General features: G+C 38.3%; 1 protein-coding gene and 1 long non-coding RNA gene across 12 annotated transcripts in view; one reads left to right on the top strand and one right to left on the bottom strand.

Moving 5' to 3' along the window:
- The window catches only part of LOC137252865 (uncharacterized), a 132,535-nt gene extending 121,506 nt beyond the window's left edge, over positions 1-11,029 (bottom strand). Inside the window, exons 1-2 of one of the 4 annotated variants that reach the window (XR_010953673.1) lie at positions 10,734-11,029; positions 10,371-10,538 (exon numbers count right to left, since the gene is read on the bottom strand). This is a non-coding gene — a long non-coding RNA (uncharacterized lncRNA). The remainder of the gene's footprint in view (positions 1-10,370; positions 10,539-10,733) is intronic. The other 3 variants (XR_010953674.1, XR_010953676.1, XR_010953675.1) reach the window with 3 other exon arrangements.
- Positions 11,030-22,942: 11,913 nt separating this feature from the next.
- The window catches only part of Alg11 (ALG11 alpha-1,2-mannosyltransferase), a 392,778-nt gene continuing 391,156 nt past the window's right edge, over positions 22,943-24,564 (top strand). For all 8 annotated transcript variants that reach the window (XM_067788977.1, XM_067788972.1, XM_067788974.1 and 5 more), the window contains exons 1-2: positions 22,943-23,058; positions 23,124-23,316. In XM_067788977.1, coding sequence (XP_067645078.1) covers positions 23,045-23,058; positions 23,124-23,316 — 207 coding nt within the window. In that variant the 5' untranslated portion in view covers positions 22,943-23,044. The remainder of the gene's footprint in view (positions 23,059-23,123; positions 23,317-24,564) is intronic.

Consider the following 24,564-nt stretch of genomic DNA (forward strand, 5'->3'; position numbering starts at 1 on the left):
TGCGTGGGGAGGGGCAGATACGAACGAGAGAGGCGAATCTCTATTTTGTTACATCCTGCAAACCAATTTTAAGATAGCCCACAGGGGAAATGTACCTACATACATTGGTCCAACATCCAGCAATGTTCTGGATATTACATTGAGCTCCGAGCATGATATATCAAGGTATGATTGGATGGTTCTTGATAGACCATCCTTCTCCGACCATGCGTATATCAGCTTCAGCATCCCCCTAAAGAGGGTGGAGAAGAGAGGAACCTTAACAAGGACGTTTATGACTGCGTATAACAAAGCAGGCTCTCTAAGAAGATTCAGAGGAAAAGCAAAGCCACCATGGTGGAGCAATGAGCTGAGTCTTCTAAGAAGACAGGTAAAAGAAATGTTTAAGCTCGCAAAAACCGCGGAAAGCGAAGCGTGTCGGGACGAGTACAGGGATCTACTGAGGATCAGCAAGCGTGAAATTATCAGGGTGAAGAGAAACTCATGGAAAAGTTTCTGTACGGACATAGAGTGCTCCAGCGAAACAGCACGGTTGAAAAGTCCTAGCAAAGGGAAACATAGTCCAAGGACTAATAAAGAAATAGAACGGAGAATGGTCACCTAATAGTGAGGAATCCCATGAAGTGCTTCTCGATACACGTTTCCCATCGGGAGACGGTTTAGAAGAGCCAACAGACATCACTCACACTTCGATCACGGAGCTAGTAGTACCGGGCTTGGTGACCGATACCAAGATCGAGTGGGCAGTGAAGACGTTTTCTAAGTTTAAATCGCCGGGGCAGATGGTATATTCCCGGCCATGCTACAGGTCTCAAGTAGGGCGGTCGCGGAATGGCTTAAAATAATATTCGATGGGTGCATAAGACTGAATCATGTACCGCACTCTTGGAGAACTGCTCGTGTAGCTTTTCTGCGAAAGGCGGAGAAGATCGGGCACGTGTATCCCTATATATCCTATAGACCCATTAACTTAACATCATTTCTGCTCAAAACCTTTGAGAGGCTGATAGATGTGTACATAAAGTCCAACGTGGATGAAAAGCTGCTCATGCGTACAACAAAGTAGACAGCGCATTGTATAGGGCGGTAATAAGCATAGAGAAATCCCTGGAATATAAGGAGTGTGCTCTAGGAGCTTTCTTGGACATTGCCGGGGCTTTCAATAATGTTGCAAAATGGGCGATTATGGACGGTCTTAATTACATTAAAGTACATCCTGCCTTAATCAGATGGATCGGCTGCATGTTAAATTGCAGAAAGATTACATCACAATGGGGATTGTACGAGGCCACCAAATCAGTGGACAGGGGTACGCCGCAGGGAGGGGTGCTACCACCTCTGCTGTGGACGCTGGTCATCAACCAACTGCTCAGGCAATTTGATGAGGGAACCGTAAAACTTACGGCTTACGCAGATGACGTTGCAATTGTCATAAGTGTAAAGTGCCTTCCAACGATTAGTTCTTTGATAGATTGTGCGCTTCGGGATATTCATACCTGGGCATCTAATGCCGGGTTGAAAATCAATGCGGAGAAGACGGATATGGTCTTTTTTACAAAGAGGTACAAGGTCCCAAATTGGACCCGGCCTAAGTTAGGAGGGGAGAAACCTTGCACAAAATATCTAGGAATCATCCTAGACAGTAAGCTGTCATGGAAGCTCAACGTGGAGGAGAGGGTCAAGAAGGCCTCAACGGGACTCTATGCATGTAAAAGAATGCTGGGGTGTACGTGGGGCCTATCGCCCTCTCTTTCTCATTGGGTTTTTACAGCGATCACAAGCCCTATTCTATACTATGGAGTTCTTGTTTGGCGGAAAGCCACACAAAAAACAACATACCTCAAAAAATTAGAGGGGTATGCAGACCATCGATGCTTAACATTACGGGAGCCCTGAAAACAACCCCGACGGCTACACTGTGTGCCATTCTGCACATTCTATCTGTAGACCTGGTAGCAAAGAACAAAGCATTAATGACCGCAACCAGGCTCAATGCTTCTGGGCAGCTTGAGCGCCGACCATATCGCCATAGTAGTATAGCGTCACCAATCACAAGACGAACAGACTACCTGATTCCCTATCTGCGCTTCGAGAGAGATCTTAAGGCCACAATAGAAGTGGAGGGTTGGCGCAAGGGTGCGCAAATGGCGGACGAGGCGATATATGTGTACACCGATGGTTCCAAAGTAGTGGAAAGAGTAGGTTCTGCCGTATACTGCGCTGAACCGGAAATAAGCAGATCCTATAGGCTGCCGGATTACTGTAGCGTTTCCAAGCGAAAATATTAGCCGAAACCAAAGCAGTAGAAACCCTGGAAGAGAATAGCTTAAGCTGCAACCGTGTTAACTTTTATATTGACAGTCAAGCAGCAATTAAGGCAATAATGTCGCATAGCACAGCATCTAAATGCGTGTTAAAGTGTAAGCAGTCTCTGGAGAGAAGCGGGACAGAGAGAAGCGTATATCTATATTGGGTCCCAGGGCATATGGGAATAGATGGGAATGAAAAAGCGGACGAACTAGCTAAAAAGGGCGCATCCCTTGAAACTTGCTCCGTAGACGTCCCAATTAGATTGGGCGAGACTAAGCGAAGGCGAGAAGTGCACATGATCGACCAAGCGGGAAAGGCGTGGGTTCAAGCGCGGGGCTGTAAAGTGTCGAAGATTATGTGTAGGTCTTACAACCTTAGACTAACATAGTTGCTTTTATCATTAAAAAGGGAAGTCTGTAGACTCGTGACGGGTATTCTGACTGGACACTGCCTTCTGGCGTCACATGCTTTTAAATTAGGCTTGGTCAGTGATAGCAGATGTAGGAAGTTCTGGTTGGAGGAGGAAACGATCGAGTACTTTCTGTGCTCGTGCCCTGCACTTTCCAGGCTAAGACTCCAGCTATTGAGAGTGATACAGCTGTCAGATCTAGAAGCAGCAAGTGGCTTAAGTCCTAGGAAACTTCTAGTATTTGCCAAGAGGATGGAGTTATTTTATAACATAGGTTCTGGTTTTTGATAGGGTTTTTCATTTTGGTCGTTAAAACAAACTTCTGGTAACACTACGGACTCAAACAGTCTATGTGAGGTCCTCATGGGCCGGCCAATTCAACCCAACCTTGGCTTATTAAAAAACCGTTTTCGCTGCCACGCAAATTGCTAATGTATGTGCAGCACTTCACAACATATGCATTGATTTTAGTTGTCGCTCTGCAAACGAGTATGTACACAGTCAAGAGCAGAACTTAGAGAATAGTGAAAATATTGATGATGTAGAAAATATCGTTAATATGAAAGCATCCCAAATTAGAGAGCAAATCAAAGCCAGCTTTGTATAGTTTCAAACTGAAAATTTCAGTTAATTTTTTATTGTGTACATCTATGCATTAAATTCAGTCGTCTTAATAACTAATATCACAAAAAAAAAAAAAATAATTCACAAACGGAAAAAATTCATTTTCTTAAAAACAAAATATATATATATATATAAATCAGTCTTCTTTTTTTTCTAAATTCTTAAGTTTAGTTTTCGCTATTTTAATTTTTATGGCTTTTAAAACCATATTCATTTTATGAAGTTCTACTTCCCTACATTCTTTTTTCTTTAGCATCGTTAGCTTTACCTCCTCAATCGCGAGCATTTTTTTTTTTGGTACCGTGCCGTATCTCGTAAACGGTACTTAAGTGAATTTAGCCTGTTCGTGGCATCGGTAAGAACCCTCTCTTGCATGCTACTGTGTTTCTCTAAAAGATCGTCTCTGCCCTTTTTTTTGGATTTGTATACTCTAGTACATCAGGCTAATCCTGTTTTTTTTTTTTTAATTCATACATACTTTTTTTTTTTTTGATCCGAATTCTGATTTATGTGTTATTTATAATTTTTTGTTACCGAGTCTTTGAGAGGCAGTGGCTTCTTAAGCGCCGAGATCTGAAACCGCTCAGCTACAGAGAAACTCATCAGCTGAGAAATATAGATTCACAAAATACAATAGATTAAAAGTATAAATATATTTTTTTAATTATTAAGAGAAGATAGAACCGTCTTTTTTATGGCAAAGAGCGAGTCCGAAACATCATTTATTCTCGAGTGAGAGTTATAATCTTCACACAAACATAGAAAAGGTTTGTGTAGTTGGAAATTGTTTCTGCATTGTTTAAGAATTATAGGTTTATAATGCCTTGAAACTCGGCATGGAATATTCAAGTTTACTTCGTTCAAAAGAAATGGGCTTGAAATCGATCCATTTAAAAGTCCAGCCTTAAATAGTACACCTAGCATTTCTATATGACTTGCAAGGGTAGGAAGATTTATTAGTTTTAATCGATTAGTGTAAGGAGGAAGATTATACGGAGAGTCCAATTGAAGATTTTTCAAGGCGAAAAGTAAAAACTGTTTTTGAATTGATTCTAGTCTATCCATATGAACTTGATAACGCGGATTCCAAATTATCGATCTATATTCTAATATCGGCCTCATCGATGATGTAAAAAGGGTTTTTGTAACGTAAGGATCACTAAACTCTTTTGCCTATCTTTTCACAAATGCTAAAACTCCTCTCGCTTTATTGACTGTGGTATTAATATGAGAGTTGAAACTAAGTTTGCAATTCATTGTAACTCCCAAGTCGACAAAAACATCAACGCTTTCCAGAGTTTGGCCATTAATTGTGTAGGAAGCTAGCTGTATGTTCCCACGTGAAAAACACATGGATTAAATTTTTCTATGTTGAGAGGCATAAAATTCGCATTACACCAAGTAAATAAACGATTTAAATCCACCTGGAGTACAGAACGTTCTTCAACCGACGCGTATGACTTAAAAAGTTTTACGTCGTCGGCATATATTAAAATTTTAGAATATTTTATAGTTGTAGAAACATCGTTTATAAATATCAAAAACAGAATAGGACCGAGATGGCTGCCCTGGGGCACACCGGAGGGAACATCGGTGACATTCGAACAAATGTTTTTAAAAATTACTCTTTGAGTTCTACCGCAAAGATAGGATGAGATCCAGCGAGTTAGGGCAGGTTGAAAATCAAGCAGTTCGAGTTTATAAACAAGTAATGAGTGGCGTACTTTGTCGAATGCTTTGCTGAAATCAGTGTATATAATGTCGGTATGATGATTATTTCTAAACCCATTAAAGACGGTAGTTGTAAATTCAAGCAAATTGGTTGTGGTTGATTTGGCTCTACAAAAGCCATGCCGAGAACTATCTATCAATGTAGAAATCGAAAATGTAAGGTGCTTAGTAACGATTGCTTCGAAAAGCTTAGGGATTGTGGAGAGCTTTGCTATTCCACGATAGTTTTCAGTAGACGACTTGCTTCCTTTTTTATGGAGTGGGATAAGAAAAGATTCCTTTCAAGCCGTCGGGAAAATTCCATTTTTTAAAGAGAGGTTAAACAGATCAGTAAGGGGCTTGTAAATTTATTCCGCACATTTTTTAAGAAAACATGTTGGATCAAATCGGGACCGTATTTGGAGGATTCTTTTAAGGTCTTTAGATGTAGTAGAACATCTTCAGGCAACAAATGTGGGGAATATCTTGAGTTACTAGAATGGAGCTCATACGGATAATTTGTAGGTGATGAATCAACCACAGCAGAGTAATTAGAGTGAAATAATTGAGCGAAGAAGTTTGCAATCTCTTGATCGTCGCTGGAAATGCTATTTCTAAACTTCATGGCAGAAGGAAACCCGCTAGTTCTGCGTTTAGAATTTACGAAATCATAAAAAACTTCGGGTTGCAAATAATGTTTCCTTTAAATTTACATATGTAAGCTTTATAACACTTTTTATTAAGTTCAAAATACTTATGACGGAAAATAGCGTACTGTGCATAAGCAGAATGTAAACCGGTTCTCTTATATAATTTGAATAAACGTGATTTCTTATTTCCTCTTCGGAAGGAAAATCCGGTGGATGCAGTTGAACATCTGAAATTATTTGCGGATCATCCTGGACAACACAATTTACGTAAGCTACTATAGTTTGCTCAACCGGCAGCTGTACACCGTGTACAATCCCTTCCGGGTTCAGCTGCTTATCGAATTGCAGGAAGATGGCCACTGCCTCTTCCAACGGATTTAGCGTAAATTGTTTATTCATGCCACCACCTGTTGCATTGCTTTCTTCCCTATTTTTCACCAGTTTTTTCTGCACTTTAAATTTTAAATCTCGCCATACCGGCAGAGTATATTTGGATTAAAACTATGTTCTATTAATTGAATTACTTTAATTACTTTTTGCCAACCGTCGCTGTCTCTCAAAGGTGGTCCCAAAGAATTTAATTTTATGCTGATCGCTTCACACTGTTGTTTAAAATTTGCTGGTGCCATGCCTCTTTGGAAATCTTTTGCTAGGCAAGGATTTTTTCTAGCTCAGCTATAAGAACCTTGAATTGTTGCGCACTCGTTATTTTCATTTTTAATATATAAAAAAAGCAATGCATATTACATGCTTGTACATTTAATTAATTAAAAAAGAAATGTTTTACTTACAAATTTTCCCTCTGTCGTCAGTAAAAACAACGTCGACGAAAATGGCGTCGTGTGATGGCGACGACGACAGCAAATTTGCTTAGCCAATACTAAAAATGCTGATGGATTGCCTGCGGAGCTATTCAAGTACGGCGGCGAGGAGTTGGTAAGGCGCATGCAGCAGTTTCTTAGCAAAATATAGGCGGACGAGTGCATGCCCGACGGTTGGAATCTAAGTGTTCTTTGCCCACTCCACAAGAAGGGGATACTGCAAAATGCACCAACTATCGTGCAATCAGCCTTCTTAATATCGCATATAAGGTCCTTTCAAGTGTATTGTGCGAAAGATTGAAGCCCACAGTGAACCGGCTGATTGGACTTAATCAGTGCGGCTTCACACCTGGTAAATCTACCATCGACCAGATTTTCACAATGTGCCAAATCTTGGACAAAACCCGTGAAAAGATAATCGACACACATCACCTCTTCGTCGACTTTAAAGCCGCCATCGACAGCACGAAAAGGAGCTGCCTATATGCCGCTATGTCTGAATTTGGTTTGCCCGCAAAACTTATACGGCTGTGCAAAATGACGTTGAGCAACACTATCAGCTCAGTCAGAATTTGGAAGGACCTCTCCGAGCCGTTCGAAAATAAACGGGGTTTCAGACAGGGTGACCCCCTATCGTGCGATTTCTTTAATTTGATGCTGGAGAAAATTATACTAGCTGCAGAACTTAACCGCACTGGAACAATATACTATAAAAGCTTGCAATTACTGGCATATGCTGATGACATTGATATCATCGGCCTAAACACCCGCGCTGTTAGTTCTGCTTGGGTTTGATGGTGAATGAGGACAAAATGAAGTACCTGCTCATCCAGCAAAGAGTCAGCGCATACGCGTCTTGGCAACCACGCTACTGTTGGCAGCCATAATTTCGAAATAGTAAAAGACTTCGTTTATTTGGGAACCAGCATCAACACTAGCAACAACATCAGCACTGAAATCCAGCGAAGAATCAATCTTGCCAATAAATGTTACTTTGGACTAGGTAGGCAATTGAAAAGTAAAGTCCTGTCTCGGCGAACGAAAATCATACTCTACAAGTCACTTATCGTACCCGTCCTGCTATATGGGGCAGGAGCATGGACCATGACAACAGCAGATGAAGCGGCTTTGGGAGTTTTCGAGAGAAAAGTTCTTCGAAAGATTTATGGACCTATACGCGTTGGCGATGGCGAGTACCGAAGAAGATTTAATGATGAGCTGTACGAGCTATACGCAGACATCAACATAGTCCAGCGAATTAAAACGCAGCGGCTGCGCTGGCTAGGTCATGTTATGCGAATGAAAGATGATGCTCCGTCCAAGAAAGTATTTCTATCGGAACCCGCCTATGGAAGCAGAGGTAGGGGGCGGCCCCACTCCGTTGGAAGGACCAGGTGGAAAACGATTTAAACTCCCTTGGTGTGACCAATTGGCTCCGGTTGGCGGAGCGAAGGAGCGACTGGCGCGCCTTGTTGGACGGCCATAACCGTTTAGACGGTTAAGCGCCAATTAAGTAAGTAAGTAAGCAAATCGTTCAGTTATGCCAGTGATTACCGAATCAAAGATCACCAAGAATGTATTGTTTTTAAAATCAGACTCTGGATCATCCGTAATCATTTCATTTCCATTATCTTCAAAACGTCTTTTGGGTTTTCTCTTTCGAATCTCCGGAAACTTTGGCGAGATGTTCAATTAAATAGCAACTGTTTTGTATTCATTTAAAATTGTTTCCCATTGGTTCCTGATCAACTTCAAATCAGCTCATAAGGCATCTAGATGTTGGACCTCAACGTCTATGGTGGCATCGCTAGCTTGGAGTACGACGTTTCTTTCAATAATGGTAGTCAGTATTTTGAACCAAATTGAGGACAGCAAGATACATTCGAACTTGTTGATGTACTTGAGAATGCTGGTAATGCTTTTAGTGCTTGTGTTAATCCTGAAACATGGTTTGCGAATGGTCTGATGATTACCTCAATTCTAGCCGACCACCTAGTGTCTGAAAGACTGTGAAGAGAGAGAGTACATTTTCGTTGTGGACTGCTACTGAAAATAATAAAACATTTTTGTACAATTCCGAAGAAAGTAATTGCAATCGTACAACATTCTGCAGCATCAACACCACATAAATTGAGACTGTGTGTTGCACAAGGCGGGTAATCAGCATTCGAATTTTTGTCGAGAATGTGACGTTGTGCTCCGTTGTAAGCTCCTTTCTATTGGCGCCGTTATCTTATCCTTGTGCACGACAATCTTCAATCAAGTATGGCAAATTATATCAGCGATTTTCTGACCAGTTTTTTGGTTACAATTCACGAAAGCCAAAAACCGTTCTTGAATTGTAAAACTTGTTGCTTTCGAATTGAAATGGAGGTAGCGTAAAACGAACGTAGTCTAGGTGACTAGCATTAGGCATAGCATCAACGATATTAGCAAAATACTTGGCTTTCTTGCGTTGATCTAATATAGTTTTCCTCACGTGTTTTGCATAAATTTCTATAAACTCTTTCTGAATGTCTGAGGAAAGATAGTAAACTTGTAAACGTTTGTGCTGCTGTTGTGAAATTCTAACTTTCTCTGTAAGTATCGGATCATATTGGCTTATGAGAACTTAGATGCCCAAAAAATGCTCATCGTTTCGTTCACCAAGATATGTATATACTTTCCCCATTGAAAGCTAGGCCTCTTTCACCCAAAAATAAAATAATATCCAAAATTCTATATAAAATGTCTTTTCACTTTTGAGTTTCAGTGATTACCTGTTCATTGATAAATGTATCAATTGTAGCCTCCTTTTGAATTCGATTTTGTAAGGATCGCCATTGAATATAACATTTAATGTGATCTTGAGTGGTCATGTGATCGTATGCTGACAGTTTATCGTATAGCGGATAGCAAAAACTCATTATTCACGGTACCGATGTCGAAGTCGTTTAAATAATCTGGACTTTGATACAGAGTTGCTGGTATGGTTGCAAGACTTTTTGAAGATGAACCTTGATCAGTGTCACCACGAAACTTTACGATTTCGGATTCATGTAAACATATATTTTTGTTTGATGTTTTTATTGTCTCCTCACTGTTCGAAGGCCCAGGTAAAAAATCATTATCAATAGTCGAATCGGATGGGGAACCTGAAGGTGAACACAATTATGCGTGATATCAGAATAGTGTGCATTTACACAGTCACTTTAAAAAAAAAAAAAAAAAAAAAATAAATGTAAGGCGCGATAACCTCCGAAGAGAACTAAGACCGAGCTTCTCTTCCAATTTGCGTCGTGCTCCTCTTGATTTTCCCTACAAATTGGCCGGACGGGACCTACATGATTTTTTTTATGCCGACTCCGAACGGCATCTGCAAGGCAGATGAGTTTTCACTGAGAGCTTTTCATGGCAGAAATACACCCGGAGCGCTTGCCAAACACTGCCGAGGGGCGACCCCGCTTAGAAAAATTTTCTTCTAATTGAAAAACCTTATTTCTAAAATTTTTGATGTTGCTTTGCCCGGGGTTTGAACCCAGGGCATCCGTTGTGGTAGGCGGAGCACGCTACCGTCACACCACGGTGGCCACCATCACACAGTCACTTTAATTTACTTTAATCCAGGGATTATAAATAATGGTAATTTTCATTTTCCGCTCAGAAAATAACAGTTGTTTTTTCGAGTTATTTCACTTGAAAAATAACCGTTAAGTTTTCGAGTGAAATTAAATGGGAAAATAATCGCTATTTATTGAGCTAAAGATTAAAATAACTTTTAGTAGCAGTCCCTGCTTTAATCACTTTAATTTTATTTGAGCACTCGGCGAGAAGTATGATTCAGCCCTTATATTGTTTCTTACTTACTTTTTGGAATTTCTAAATTGCAGGGCTAAGTCGAGTTGTTCGGTCCAAAATTGTACCCAAATAGGGATTTTTGTTTTTTATTATTTTCTTCTTCTATCATTTCATGCGTTCAGCACGTTCTTTACGCTTTTGATTTCCAGGTTTGTGGTGGTACATGGCACAGCAGGTCTAAAAAGTATATTGCTTATTACTGGTGACAGATCTCAATTATTTATTTATTCGTATTGTAAAGTAAAATATAAATTTGAATTGTCGTTGATTAGTGTGAATGGTTTGAATATGATTGATTTCTTCATAATTAGTTATTATAGCCTATCAAACACACTTATATACAGATCCTTTTTTCTACGATATTTAATTTACCAGAGATGTAACGCTTCAAATCTACGGTACAATAATATAATATTATAGTTCTGGTCAACATATATTTCTATTTAAAGAACCTTTCAACATCAAATGTTTTAATGGAAAAGATACAGTCTTTACGCTACAAATATTTTTGAGACACATTTGGCAAGAAAGTAATACCAATTATTTTCTCTCGCCGAAAACACTGGGTGACATCCCTTCAAAAAACGCGAGTACTCCATAAATAGTGTAAGGAATACTCCTTTAGGAGGATAGGAATGTCCAAAACTAATCTGTATTCATACAAAAAATGTGCTCCAATTAAAGGTAAGGCCACATTAGGCTGCACTACGCAGCACTACACTGAACTACAAAATATTCTTTGCATGTATTCTTATGAGGCAATTCACACCTAGCGTCAGCAGCACTGCGCGACCCGGCACAGCGCGGCAAATTTGATCAACTAGGCAAAAATGCCGCTTTGGGAAGTGGCGCGCAGTGCTGCTGCCGCTAGGTGTGAATTACCGAGCGGCAAAATATGTTTACAATATTATTATTGGCCTAGTTTAATATATTTACAAAATGCAAATAAACGAGGAACAGCTTATTATTTTAATAAGTAATTATCCCGAACTTTACAATTTACAAAATGAGCATTACATGAATACTACGAGGAAAAACAATATTTGGGCCGAAATCTCAAAGGAAATTGGAGCAGATGGTGAGTAAACTGTTTTTGTTCTTGCGTTTGCATTTTCCGAGAGGTTGCGTTGAATATATCCATGTTTTAGTTAAATAATAAATCATTCACGCTTGCAGACAGTTTACAGCGAGGGTAATGAATTTGTTGCAACAGGTGATAAACTATAATCAATTGAACAAGGAGCCAATGAAGACACTAAAGGTTTAATCGTGGTCTTTCCGCTATTATTGTTATGGCTTAAAAAAGCCTTAAAGGTGACAGTGTAATCGAACTTTACCCCTAAGCCGTTCAAAATTTGCGTTTATTTGTTCGGTGAAGGTACCAGGTCGTGCGAGCTGAAGAAACCAGAAAGTCTGGGAAGATAGCAGTTTATTCTAGAAACTAATTCGTCTATTTGTAGGGAAAAATCAAGAGGAGCACGACGCAAATTGAAAGAGAAGCTCGGCCTTAGATCTCTTCGGAGGTAATCGCACCTTACATTTATTTTTATTTTATAAATCGTCTATTGGAGGGCCAGGTTCGGTTGCCATTATCGTGCAGTCGTCGGCGTAAGAAACTATAGTTGTTGTTGTAGCAGTGCTTCGCCGTCCAATAGGTGTGACCGATCACAAATTGTGATCAATATCCTCTAACGGGAGTCCAAGGAAACTTGCTGTTTCAACAGGGGTTGACCATAATGTGAGGAGTGTTAGAGGTGTTGATTCCACATTACAATTAAAGAGATGGTTGGTGTCATGTAGGAACACATTGCAAGCAGGGCATACATTTAGTATGTCGGGGTTGATTCTGGATAGGTTAACCTGTTACAGTATCCAGATCGAAGTTGAGCTAGAGTGACTCGCTTTGTATAATCTATCTAATCTAATCTAATATATATTATAAATGGGAAAGTTTGGATGTTAAGATGTTTGGATGTTTGTCCAGACGTTTGTTTTTGTGACTCAATCACGCAAAAACGGCTTGACGGATTTGTATGAAATTTGGCACGCATATAGCCAATAGTCTAGAAGGATCTAATAGCTATATATTTTTTAAAAGGGCCGTGGTCTCCGCCCCCTAGGAACAGTTATAATTTAATTATTATATTTTTTTGTCTTTGCGACTGAATCACGCCAGAACGGCTTCACGGATTTTGATGAAATTTGGGACAGAGATAATAGGCTACTGGCGAAATTTTTTTCGAGCATGGAAAGGGGGAAGGGGGTCCCACGACCCCTTCGAATAATTACTTTTTAACAATTTTTACACATTATAACTTTACGTATACTGACCTTCACCAATATTACAAACTCAATGGGTGAAATAAGTCGAGGGCTTACAAAGTGAGCAGTGATACACCCCCCCCCCTCCTTTCCCCTCTCGTGCAAAATCTATAAATTGTTATAACTCAATGTAAATTTTGTCCTAAAATCAATAATTTTTGGTATCTGGCTCATACAGATCGAGATCTAAACAATTTTGGAAAAAGATCAGTGGTACTCTCCTCCTCCCGCCATCCGCCCTCCATCAATTGTTTTATTAGCACGCTTTTATTAGCTTTACCTGTATGTTTCTTTGTAACTCTTCATTCGCTCCAACGCGCCTGTTGCCTTATTAACATGGTTTTATAATTATCTTCACCCTATTTGTAATCCCGTTTGGGTCATATCGAGACCCTTCCGGGATCATTTCTGGATGGTTTTCTGGATCTGTGCGGGATCCCATCTGGGTCATTTCCGGACTATTTCGGGATCATTTTGGGATCCTTCCGGAATCATTTCTGTATGGTTTTCGCGATCCGTCGTGGATCCCCTCGGAGCCATTTCGGAACTTTTTCTGGAGTATGTCGGGATAATTTAGGGACCCTTTCTGAATATTTTCTGGATGGTTTTTGAGATCCGCCCGGGAGCCCGTCAGGGTAATTTCGGAACCTTTTCGGGATCATTTTGGAACACCTTCAGGGATCATTTCTGTGTGGTTCTCTGGATACGTCTAGAATCGTGTCGTTGTCATTTCGGGTTTTTTTTTGGGACTATTCCGGGAACTTTTGGAGACCATTTCGTAGATTTTTCTGGATAATTTCGGAATCATTAGGGATCCTATCAGGTTATCAGCTCATTTAGTTCTTTTTTTTTACTCAATTACAAAAATAAAATGCATTAGACAGAAAACAAAATTTTAAACAGATAACTTGATAAGCAGGCTAATGCGAATAGCCCATATATTTAAATTTCTCTTTGCGGACGGGGCCGCGGGTAAAGGCTAGTATTATATAATTAAATATGGATATAAAGTTTTTTACTTTAATATTGTATTTGAATTTATTAAATATATCAAGCCGTTTGACCAATTTGTGGCATAAAAAATATTATATAATATATAATTAAATATGGATATAAAGTTTTTTACTTTAATATTATATTTGAATTTATTAAATATATCAAGCCGTTTGGCCAATTTGTGGCATAAAAAATATTATATAATATATAATTAAATATGGATATAAAGTTTTTTACTTTAATATTGTATTTGAATTTATTAAATATATCAAGCCGTTTGGCCAATTTGTGGCATAAAAAATATTATATAATATATAATTAAATATGGATATAAAGTTTTTAACTTTAATATTGTATTTGAATTTATTAAATATATCAAGCCGTTTGACCAATTTGTGGCATAAAAAATATTGTACTTCATTGCGACTGCAGTGTGGAAAATCACCTTATTTCGGCAGTTGTTTCGGAAGCGGCCTATCTCAGAAAACGTTTGAAGAAATCCATATTTCAGATTTTGTTTAAAAACGCCTTATCTGACCTCAAATTCAATATATTTTGACATTATGCATAAAATCCTGAGATAGGGCGTTTCTGAAACAGCTGCCGAGATAGAACGATTTTATATGGTTAAATTTAGATTAGTTGTTTACATTAGTAATGTATTTGAATTTATTAAATAAATTATATAATTTAACTTCGACGAGTTCCTTGTAGTGCAATATTATTCTGCCATGACACGGTTCCTTGAGGTGAATTGAAGTAGTCCTTAAGTTTATCCCGTACCTGTATGGCGTTATTTACAAAATTACCTCCTATACGGGGAAGATCTCTCAAACGAAGTTCGCCACAATCTTCGTATTCAGTCTGTACTGAATCATCTCTTAAAAAATTGTGCAGAGCACAAGTGGCCAGGATGACATTATCTACGTGTTCTGGGCTGAGGCATATTTTTCGATAGTACACTCGAAATTTCTGAGATAAAATTCCGAACGCATTTTCGGAAACTCTTCGGACTCTGCTGTGCCTATAATTATAGACCTTTTTCTTCATATCGGTTAGTTGTGAGCCAGGATAAGGTCGCATAAGATAGGGTTTCAAAGGGAAAGCTTCGTCACCAACTATAACGTGTGGTATTTGAATGTTAGTTCCTGGCAATTTTTTTGTGCCTGGTATATTCAAACTGTTATTTTCCAGTCGCATAGCCAAATCTGAACGCGAAAATATACCAGCGTCGCTATTTTTCCCCAAATCGCCTACATTGACATAAATGAATTTGTAGTCTGCGTCTACTAGGGCGAGCAGAACAACAGAAAAGAACTTCTTATAATTGAAGAAGAGGGAGCCCGTTTTGGGGGAGCGAAAATCTCCATATGTTTTTCATCGAGTGCTCCTATGCAGTTACTATAGTTCCATTTTTCAGAAAATTCCCTTTCTATTTTCTTCCATGTGCTCTCATTAGGTGTTGGCATTACTACTTCTGACAACACGTCCCATAATGCTTTGCAAGTGGAATGCACTATATCTGCTACTGTTGAGTTTCCCAATCGAAAAGAAGACGCAATTGTCTTGAATGAATCGCCTGTTGCAAGAAATCTGAAAAAAAAAACAAAGATATAATATGAGTATTGTTTGTTTTTTTTATTTCTAGAAACTTTATGTAAAGAAAAGTAGAAATCTCTAAGGGATAGCTATTCGAGAAATATTAAAAAACGAAAAACCAGAAGTGGACATGGTGCGTCCGCCTGTAAAAGATGGAAGTATGAGCGTCAGATGGAATTTCTCCGCCCTTATATACAGGAACGACAAACTAAAACAAATTTCCAAAGGTCCGAATCGGCTTATGAGAGCTTTAATGAAGAGTCTTTGCAAGATGACGATACTATAAGCCTACCCCGAACTTCTTCATCGAAAACAAGAACATCAACTCCTAGTGCCAAGAAAAGAACTCATCAGTCGCAACCTTCAGTAGCTAGTGTTTTACAAAATTTTTTAACCAGTCGGCAAACAGAAGTACCGCAATCAACAGCAACTGGAAGTCCAATACATTCCTTCTTCAAGGCAATGGCAGACTCCGTTTCAGTTTTACCCTTGGACTTGCAATTGAAGCCAAAGAATAAAGTTTTTTCAATTGTGTCAGAAGTGGAAGAGGAACATTTAGAAAGGAGCTCAAGGAGTACTCAGCAGGTCTACGATGATCGTTCGCGAAACTCGGCAGATGTACATATTCAACAAGTTGAAGAACGTTATATTGAGCACCTCGAAGATCCTTACAGTGAACATATTGAAGAGGATCCACGAGTACATGTTCAAGAAGACCCCCAAGTATGTTATGTTGTTGCACCAGGCGGCTATTTAGTCCCACAAGGCAACACATAAAATGTTAAATATAGGGCATGATTTAAATTTGAAAAATATTTCATGCCTATATGACACTACTTCCTTTTCGTGTATTTTTCTTGTATTTTTTTCTAAATTTTTTATCGTGCTCCCTCTTAATACGGCTTCAGTACTGGTGTAAGTGAGTAAACTATGTATATTCAAACAAAGAAAATACAAGAAAAATACAATATGTTTGTTAAAAACAAATCAGCCAGTTTGAATTTCGTTAGGTTTTTGTGCCATTTTAACAACCAAAAATTTATTTTTTTTTTTGGAAAAATTTGCGCATAAATACAAAACGAAAATCAAAGTCCTGGAGAAGTCATTTCAACCAAAAAGGAATCCATAATTTTCACTCATTATTATCTTTTGTTTTATTGTGAAGAAACTTCACGAAAAATAAAGTTTTCAAAATGAACAAAAACATGTTTCGCTCATTTATTTTGTGTGTAATGTTGGTCTCGTCTTCGCATATGAGTTATTGTTATTGTAATTTGCTTTTCCGATAAAGTTTCGTCCGCTTTTCTAGTTTGGAATCAAAGACATATTCATATACGGCCTTATTAACCAAACCTTATTAATCAAAACAAGAAAGCATAAAAAAATTTCGTAATTGTAGCAGCATAAGTATGACAAGAAAAAATTTTAATTTAGGTACATTCGATTATTGAATATAAAAGCATTCAGGCTGGGTGCGAGTTCGCCTAAATTGTAGGTACCTGAACTAATATCCCACTGAAAATTTCCAGCACTGTCATAACTTAGGAAAAAATCTATCGAAACTGTTCGAGTTTACTTGACAGTTTATATTGTTAGCTTTTAGGAAAATTTAAAAATTTGCAGTGTATTTGCGTATTTGTTGGCGCTGTTGTAAATTTATTAAAATATTGGTAACGTCTTACAAGACATGGTTTTCTGTTCAAAGAAAAACTATGAATCGGGCCCCCATTTTCAATATTCCCGGCGTTATTTTTCATAAACATTTGGTATTGCGGCGTTTATAAAACATTACCCAAATATTTCATTGTGCTACCCAACTGTAACGTTTCCGGTTGATATCCTTTCTTGCCTTTTGACATAGATATTCTCCGATTCTGTCAAGCTTATTTGGCGAGCTGAGCTAGTAAAATGTTAACTTCTTCATGTTTGACTTAACAAGACTATCCTTCGGATTAACTGGAAATATATTATCTACAAACCGTTTGTAGCGGTGATTTCTGTCGAAAGATATATAAAAAAACAGAAAACGATCCCGAGAGGGTCCGAAATATGGGGCCCTATCCATAGTTTTTTGCACAGAACACCTTTTCGCGTTGGCGGCTTTCGACCGCGATTTAAAAAAAAATAAGGTAAAAGTCTAGTTGAGGGGTCGACTGCTAATACGCGTCCAAAATTATCGAAAAAGGTGTCAAACGACGCGTCTTGACATCAGTATTAATAATCCGAAGGTGATAAATAAAACTTTTAACTTGTTCAATAAATGTTAACGAAAAACCGAAAAATTACCCCGGGTCCTTCCGAAACGTGGGTGGGATCCATACCCTAGGACTGGACCATATACTCCAGCTCAGCATGACATCAGAGTAATCCATGGAGTACCCACATGAATAAACATTGTGTAGTGATTACAATCGTTAAAAACGATCAATGATGGGCTTATAATATGTTCGTGTAGAAACATGAGTTGGTTCATTGCTGCATTACAGTGGAGTATAATGCTAAGTACTCCAGTATGACACAAGTGGACCACATCATCCAACCATTTTTGCAGGGTAGTATTTTTGCGCTGAACACCTTTTTGCGTTGGCTTCCTTTAGCCTCGCTTATAAGAAATCACCCTGGCCGGTCCACCAATGGAGTGGGATCAAAAATAAATCCGTGCAAAATCCCTTTGTACACAAAATTTTTTTTCAGTGCACAACAACATGACAACAGCCACATGAAAATCACCAAGAAAAATTTCAAGCATAACTTACTTCAAGGTTACCATTAGTCTTTCTTCCGGACATATCGCTCTTCTAAAAAAGGTGTCCTCTTTTTTAATGTGAGGCAGCATTAAGGCTAACAATTTTTTAAACTTTTCTTCCGTCATGCGAAAGTAAGTGTAGAATTTTGCACCATCTTTTTTTAATCTTGGCAAAAGAGTGTGGAACTCTCCTTCCTCATATCTTGAGGATGAGATGTCGTGCAACCATAACCGCGGTCTTTTTCTTTTCCTTTCCTCTTCCTCGCACAAAAACGAAATAATTACAGCTTCAAAAACTGTGTCGTCCATTTTGTTTTTTTTTTTTGGGGTTTTGTGAATTGAATCTTTCAATTCCAAAGATGGCAAGAGGACCTTAAATTGCCCTTTAAATCGCCAGGTTAACAAACGAATAAGGGTAATATACTAGCAACATTTAGACGTGCCCAAGCAGCTAACACATATCGCAAAGTAAGATCCCGTAGCACAATTTTTTTCCTTGTAATTGTTGAATATATGGCTTGTTGTGCTTTATCAAGATTTGTAATTCTTCGGAAATTATATTTTTGTGTCATTAATATATAATTGGGTATTTCAATCCCGTTACTTGCACTTTTTGTCCTTTGTGGAATTATATGTATGTTTTCACAAATTACACGTTATCCATTGCTTGGTAAAATCACTACAAAAAACGATGTTTCTGCTTCGACGGTATACTTGCGAGTGTCTTCCATTTTGCAAACAAAAATAAACTCAAACTTTTGCCGCAATTTGTCGCTCGATTGCCGCTTAATGTGAATTGCCAAATTTGTCGTACTGTGAGGCGCCGCTGCCGCTACATGTCGCGCCGCTTAGCGTGCACGCACCTTAACATTGCGATGTCCAAGGAGAGGAGTAGGTGATCCCACTCTCGCTTTGTTTGTGAGTATTCCATAGAGTACATAGAGTACATACGTGAGAGTACTTTCCAAAGTACTTTCACGGTAGTACCCCATGGAGCACCCACAGAGGATCATATGCCAAAGTACTAAAGAGGAATTGTGTCGGAATGAATTATCGGAGTGAATTTAATTTAAAATGAAAGTAAATGGAGAGGGCCAATGCAGCTTTTATATTTTATACTACGAATATTCTTATGTTATTTAGCATTTGCGTGAATAAAGAAACTAATATTTCACTGTACTATAGTATGTATAATATATATATATATGCAAAAATTGTTGGATTACGTGTTCCATTTTCTTCATGTTGGAGTACTCTACCAATACTCCTTTGCAATGCGTTTGCGGACCACCATCAGCCGATCATTGCTCGTTTTTTAACGACCGTGATCACGACACGATGACGATCGAACAGAGTTGCCAAAAGTAAAATATTGTATACAAATAACTGATAATGAAATTTTACTATGGCAACTCAGATAAAATGCAACTGCCAGATGAACCAGATAAATATGAGGATCACAACGTTGTTGTTGCATTTGCATGTTAAATTTCTATCCGTATCTGGTTCACGCACCAATGGAACGTAATAGACAATGACAATAAGGGGTGAATTTTCTGAACTACAAATAGGAATTCTGAGCTTGAGTTTAAATTTTCTGAGCTTGAGTTGAAATTTTTGAACTTCAATTGTAACTTTCGACCCTCAATTGCAGCTTTCTGAACTGAAATAAAAAGGTATAGCATTAAAATTGGCGAATTACAAGTCAACTTACTCAAATTATGAATTGTCTACTCCGATTTGATGGTTTACTGCAACCAATAGTTCTGATAATTCTTCTCTTTTGTTTTCTATATCATTAATTAATTTATTTAAGTTTTCCTTAACTTTGTATGCATACAATCGCATACAATAAAATTTGTATATATGGCCCCCAACAAGACTGAAAAACTATTCCTTCCTTATGACTTATAGTTAATAATTTACAACTAATATAAATAATCTAATATATTATACAAATTTTGAATAAAAGAAATGTTAATGGATTTGAATTAGAGAAATGTTTTATGTATATAGCAATTTCAGATATAATCCAAGTAAAAAAACTGCTCGTAAAAAATACTCGTAAAGTTACAGGTATATAACTTAAAAAATGACTGCCATTTGACAGTTATGTAAGAAAAGTACAGCACTATAGTTTGTTTACATTTCGATAACCTAATACCGTATATGTGTGAGCAGTATGGACAATCGTATAAATAGGTATGACGGAATGGACTGGTCACAAAAGTTACCGCTGCCCTGTACAAATGCTACTGAACGATTTACGTGTTCCATCGACACAGATTTTAGTCGTTTTACTATCCAATTTACGGGTACAGTTTTTGCTGGGTAATTACACATAATGATCGTTGCATTGAGTAATCGAGCTCTGGCTCACAATCAAATATCACTGGAACGATCTGGACCAACCTTATGAGAGCTGGCAGCACTAATATAAAACATCTGTTAAAGTTGATGGCGATGTTCCACATTCTCTTTTCCCTAAAAGTGAAATTTATTTTATTAACATTTAAATAGTTTCGCACGCAAACAAGCTATTTATGTTCCTTACATTTTCTCCAAATTGTTTACACTTTCCGAGTTTTTGCTTTTAAATTAGGCGAAATCTTTTATGTATACACATACATATTTATTTCAGTGCTACCAACCCTAAAGTGGTTAGCTGTCAAAAAATATGCTACAAAAAACAAAACGAACAGAACTGCTATACGGATCAGAAATTTAACCAGATAAATATCAGGTCACAACATAGTTGTGGCAATTGCATGTTAAGTTTCTATTTGTATCTGGTGCACGCGTCATTTGAACGATACTATAGAAATGTAAATTAAAAATTTATAGAAAAATCTTAGGGGCTCCGGCGATCAACAACGAGATTGCGTGGATTTTTGTATGGGTTCGTGTCGGGTATTTGACGCTTGCCCCTCGACAAACAAATAAAACGTCATCAATCAAGTTTGCGTTGAGAAACTGTAGCGTTCGGACGTGAATATGTCGTAATCGGATGATGATTTTTTTTCTACTTTGAACTACAGCAGTTTTATTAAATAAAAGGGAAGGGGTAATTGTTTACTTTAGGTCACAACTGCTAAAACCCGACCAAAAATATCGGGAGAGGTGTCAAAAGACGCGTGTTGATCCTAAGACCACGAATCCGAGAGCGGAAATTCAAAATTTTCTATATGTCAAAAGTTATTTCCAAAAAACCGAAAATTGGCCCCGGAGCGCTCCGAAACCGGGGGCGGGATCCATAGTATTTTTGCGCAGAACACCTTTCTGCATCGGCGGCCTTTGGCCGCGTTTATAAAAAATTACCCTGGGTGGTTCCAACACCGGTTTGGAGACCGACTTTTACCCACTGTTTTTCTTGTGGGTACTACAAAATTATCAAAACAACAACAACCACATGAAAATTTTCAATTTTGTTTGCAAATATCTCGGAAACGAAATAAAATTTTTAATTTCCGCCACCGGATTCGTGATACTGTGATCAAAGCGCGTCTTTTGACACCCTCCCGATATTTTTGGACGAGTTTTAGCAGTTGTTAGCTAAAGTAAACAATTACCAGAAAAGGAAAAAGAGTGATAAAAAGAAATTGTGGATGAAGAGCTTGTACGCAAAACGTAAGACATTGATAGTTTTCTATAAATTTTAATATGAATTGCTGTTCTTCCGCGCATTTCTTCATTTTGAATGTCAACACAAACTAAATACAACAATGCTGTCTTAGAGCCTCCTGCGATTTACAACGAGATTGACTGAATTTTTGTATGTGTGCGTGTCGGCTATTTGACGCTTGCCCCGCGACTATCAAATAAAAGGCCATCAATCAACATTTACATTAAGAAACCGTAACGTTCGGATGTGAATATGTCGTCATCAGATGATGATTTTTTTTACTTGCAACTACAGCAGTTTTATTAAATAATAAAAAAATTAAAAAACATTTTATTAAATAATAATAAAAGCTTTACATTCCATAAAGCTTGTAAACATTGATAATTTTCAATAAATTTTAATATGAATTGCTGTTCTTCCGCACACTTTTTCAATTTGAATATAGATACAAACTAAATACAACACTGCTGTTTTGTCAATCACATCCCGTGACTATCAAATAAGCAAGCGTCAAATGAAAAAAACAAAATTTTTTGATTTTCATCAACTTGTAGCCGACAACAAATACGTGTCACCAAGCCACCCGACTGCACTAACACATAAAATTCAAATTTATAACCAGATTGACTGAATTTTGTGTGTTTAGTGCAGTCGGATGGCTTCGTGACGCACGTACTTGTTGTCGGCAGATTTATAACCAGATTGACTGAATTTTGTGTGTTTAGTGCAGTCGGATGGCTTCGTGACGCACGTACTTGTTGTCGGCTACACGTTGATGAAAATCAAAAATTTTGATCTTTTCATTTAACGCTTGCTTATTTGATAGTCGCGGGGTGTGATTGACAAACCAGCAGTGTTGTATTTAGTTTGTGTCGACATTCAAAATGAACAAGTGCGCGGAAGAACAGCAGTTCATATTAAAATTTATTGAAAATTATCAATGTTTAGCAGCTTTATGGAATGTAAAGCTTTTATTAATATTTAATACAATTTTTATTATTTAATAAAACTGCTGTAGTTGCAAGTAAAAAAAAGTCATCATCCGATGACGGCATATTCATGTCCGAACGCTTCGGTTTCTCAATGCAAATGTTGATTGATGGCTTTTTATTTGACAGTCGCGGGGTAAACGTCAAATACCCGACACGCAAACATACAAACATTCAGTCAATCTGGTTGTAAATCGCAGTGGCCTCTTAAACGTAAACGGCCCTTAAGCGCGATTGCGAACGTCTCGATATGGACGACCGACGATATCTTCTAGTCACATTCAATCAGTTACTGCGATTTCTATCGATGAAAATGATTGTGATATTTTTGAGTCGCTACGACGAAATCAAAGGTATACGTTATGCCTTGGTGGTGAAATAGAAGCTTGATTACTTAATTTTGACACTAATGGCTATAAGAATGTATAAGAGAAATCACCTTATCGTGCTGGCAGATATTGTTTTATGTTGACATAATTCTATTCCAGATTCCTGGTACTCGTGTCGGCTACGGTGCTGTTTGCCATATTTTTGCTAAGCCTTCGTAGTTGGCTGCAGCGCTGTAAAAAAAAGCTTAAAGATTCATATGATGGGCCTGTGAATATTGGAATATTTCATCCATATTGCAATGCTGGGGGCGGTGGCGAGCGTGTTTTGTGGTGTGCTGTTCGAGCACTACAGGTAATTCGATGTTTTATTCGACAGGATTACACTTCGGTCTAGAATTGTGTTATAAACATTTATGGTAACGTTTTCAAGACCACCTAATTTTTATGAAAATTTATCAAAGGTGGTATCAAAAGAAGCGTATCGGCCTCCGTTTTAAGATACGATACCGTAACGTTTGGGTTGGATTTTATATAAGGTGCCACGATTTTCAAACTTTTGCTTATTTGTAGGGTAGAGGGGGTCCTAAAAATCACAAAATTATCATCCGCAACTCTAGGAAACTCTTAGTTTATGAAATATAAGCTTTTTAATTTCCAAATTTAGTAAAATTTCAACTTAAGTCCTGCACTTAAAATTCGGGTCGCAAATGTCGATAGCGGTATCAAAAGACGCGTATTTGCGTCAAGATTCAGAATCCGAAAGCAGAAACTACATTTTTTATCTCGTTTAAAATTTATTCGCGGAAAACCCGTCGGTACTATTGTCGCTTTTTTCGTTGTTGCAATTAAACAAACGAAAACAAATGACGATGGTGAATACCCCCAGCGGGTAAGGGGTCAGAATATACCCGCGGTAGGTATGCCTGTCGTAAGAGGCGACTAAAATACCAGATTCAAGGGGTGTGTAGCGCGACCCTTCAGGTTGCCAGCGCAATATATAGCTTCTCCAAACCCAATTGTCAACCTCACCTATCCGCGGCGAATCCTGTTTCACTAACAGACGAGGCTCTGGCGACCACAAGCTCCTCATGGAACTTGGTGGCGGGGAGGGAGGGGATGGCCTGAAGGTTTAATGTGGCCACATAAATCTTTCCGAGATGGTCGGGCTAACACCTTAATGGTGCTGTGGTACCGGAGCGTACCGGATCTGTATCCGGCAAAGGACCATCACATCGATAACACTCCCCAAAGCCTTCGGGGAGCAACCTTATCGCTACAACAACAACAACAACGGTGGTGAATAGTGTTGCCAGCTCCGCAACAATATCTGTTTATCTTTGTAGAACATTATAAGGTGGTGGCACGTCGACATAAATGCAAACAAACATACACTATTAATGTATTTTGTTTTTGTAAAACACTTAATAATTGTAGTCTAATATTATTTGGGGTGCTGCGCAGAAGGGTGTACTACGCAGAAGGACATCACCGTGGCGGTAGCCACGGTTATACCACACACCCGGATTTGGCATGGCGTAGGCCAGGGTTATTTTTTAAAAGCGCGGCCGAAGGCAGCCTATGCAGAAAGGTGTTCTACGGA

The sequence above is a fragment of the Eurosta solidaginis genome, chromosome 5 (genome assembly GCF_040869045.1).
Source record: "Eurosta solidaginis isolate ZX-2024a chromosome 5, ASM4086904v1, whole genome shotgun sequence".
Taxonomy (NCBI): domain Eukaryota; kingdom Metazoa; phylum Arthropoda; class Insecta; order Diptera; family Tephritidae; genus Eurosta; species Eurosta solidaginis.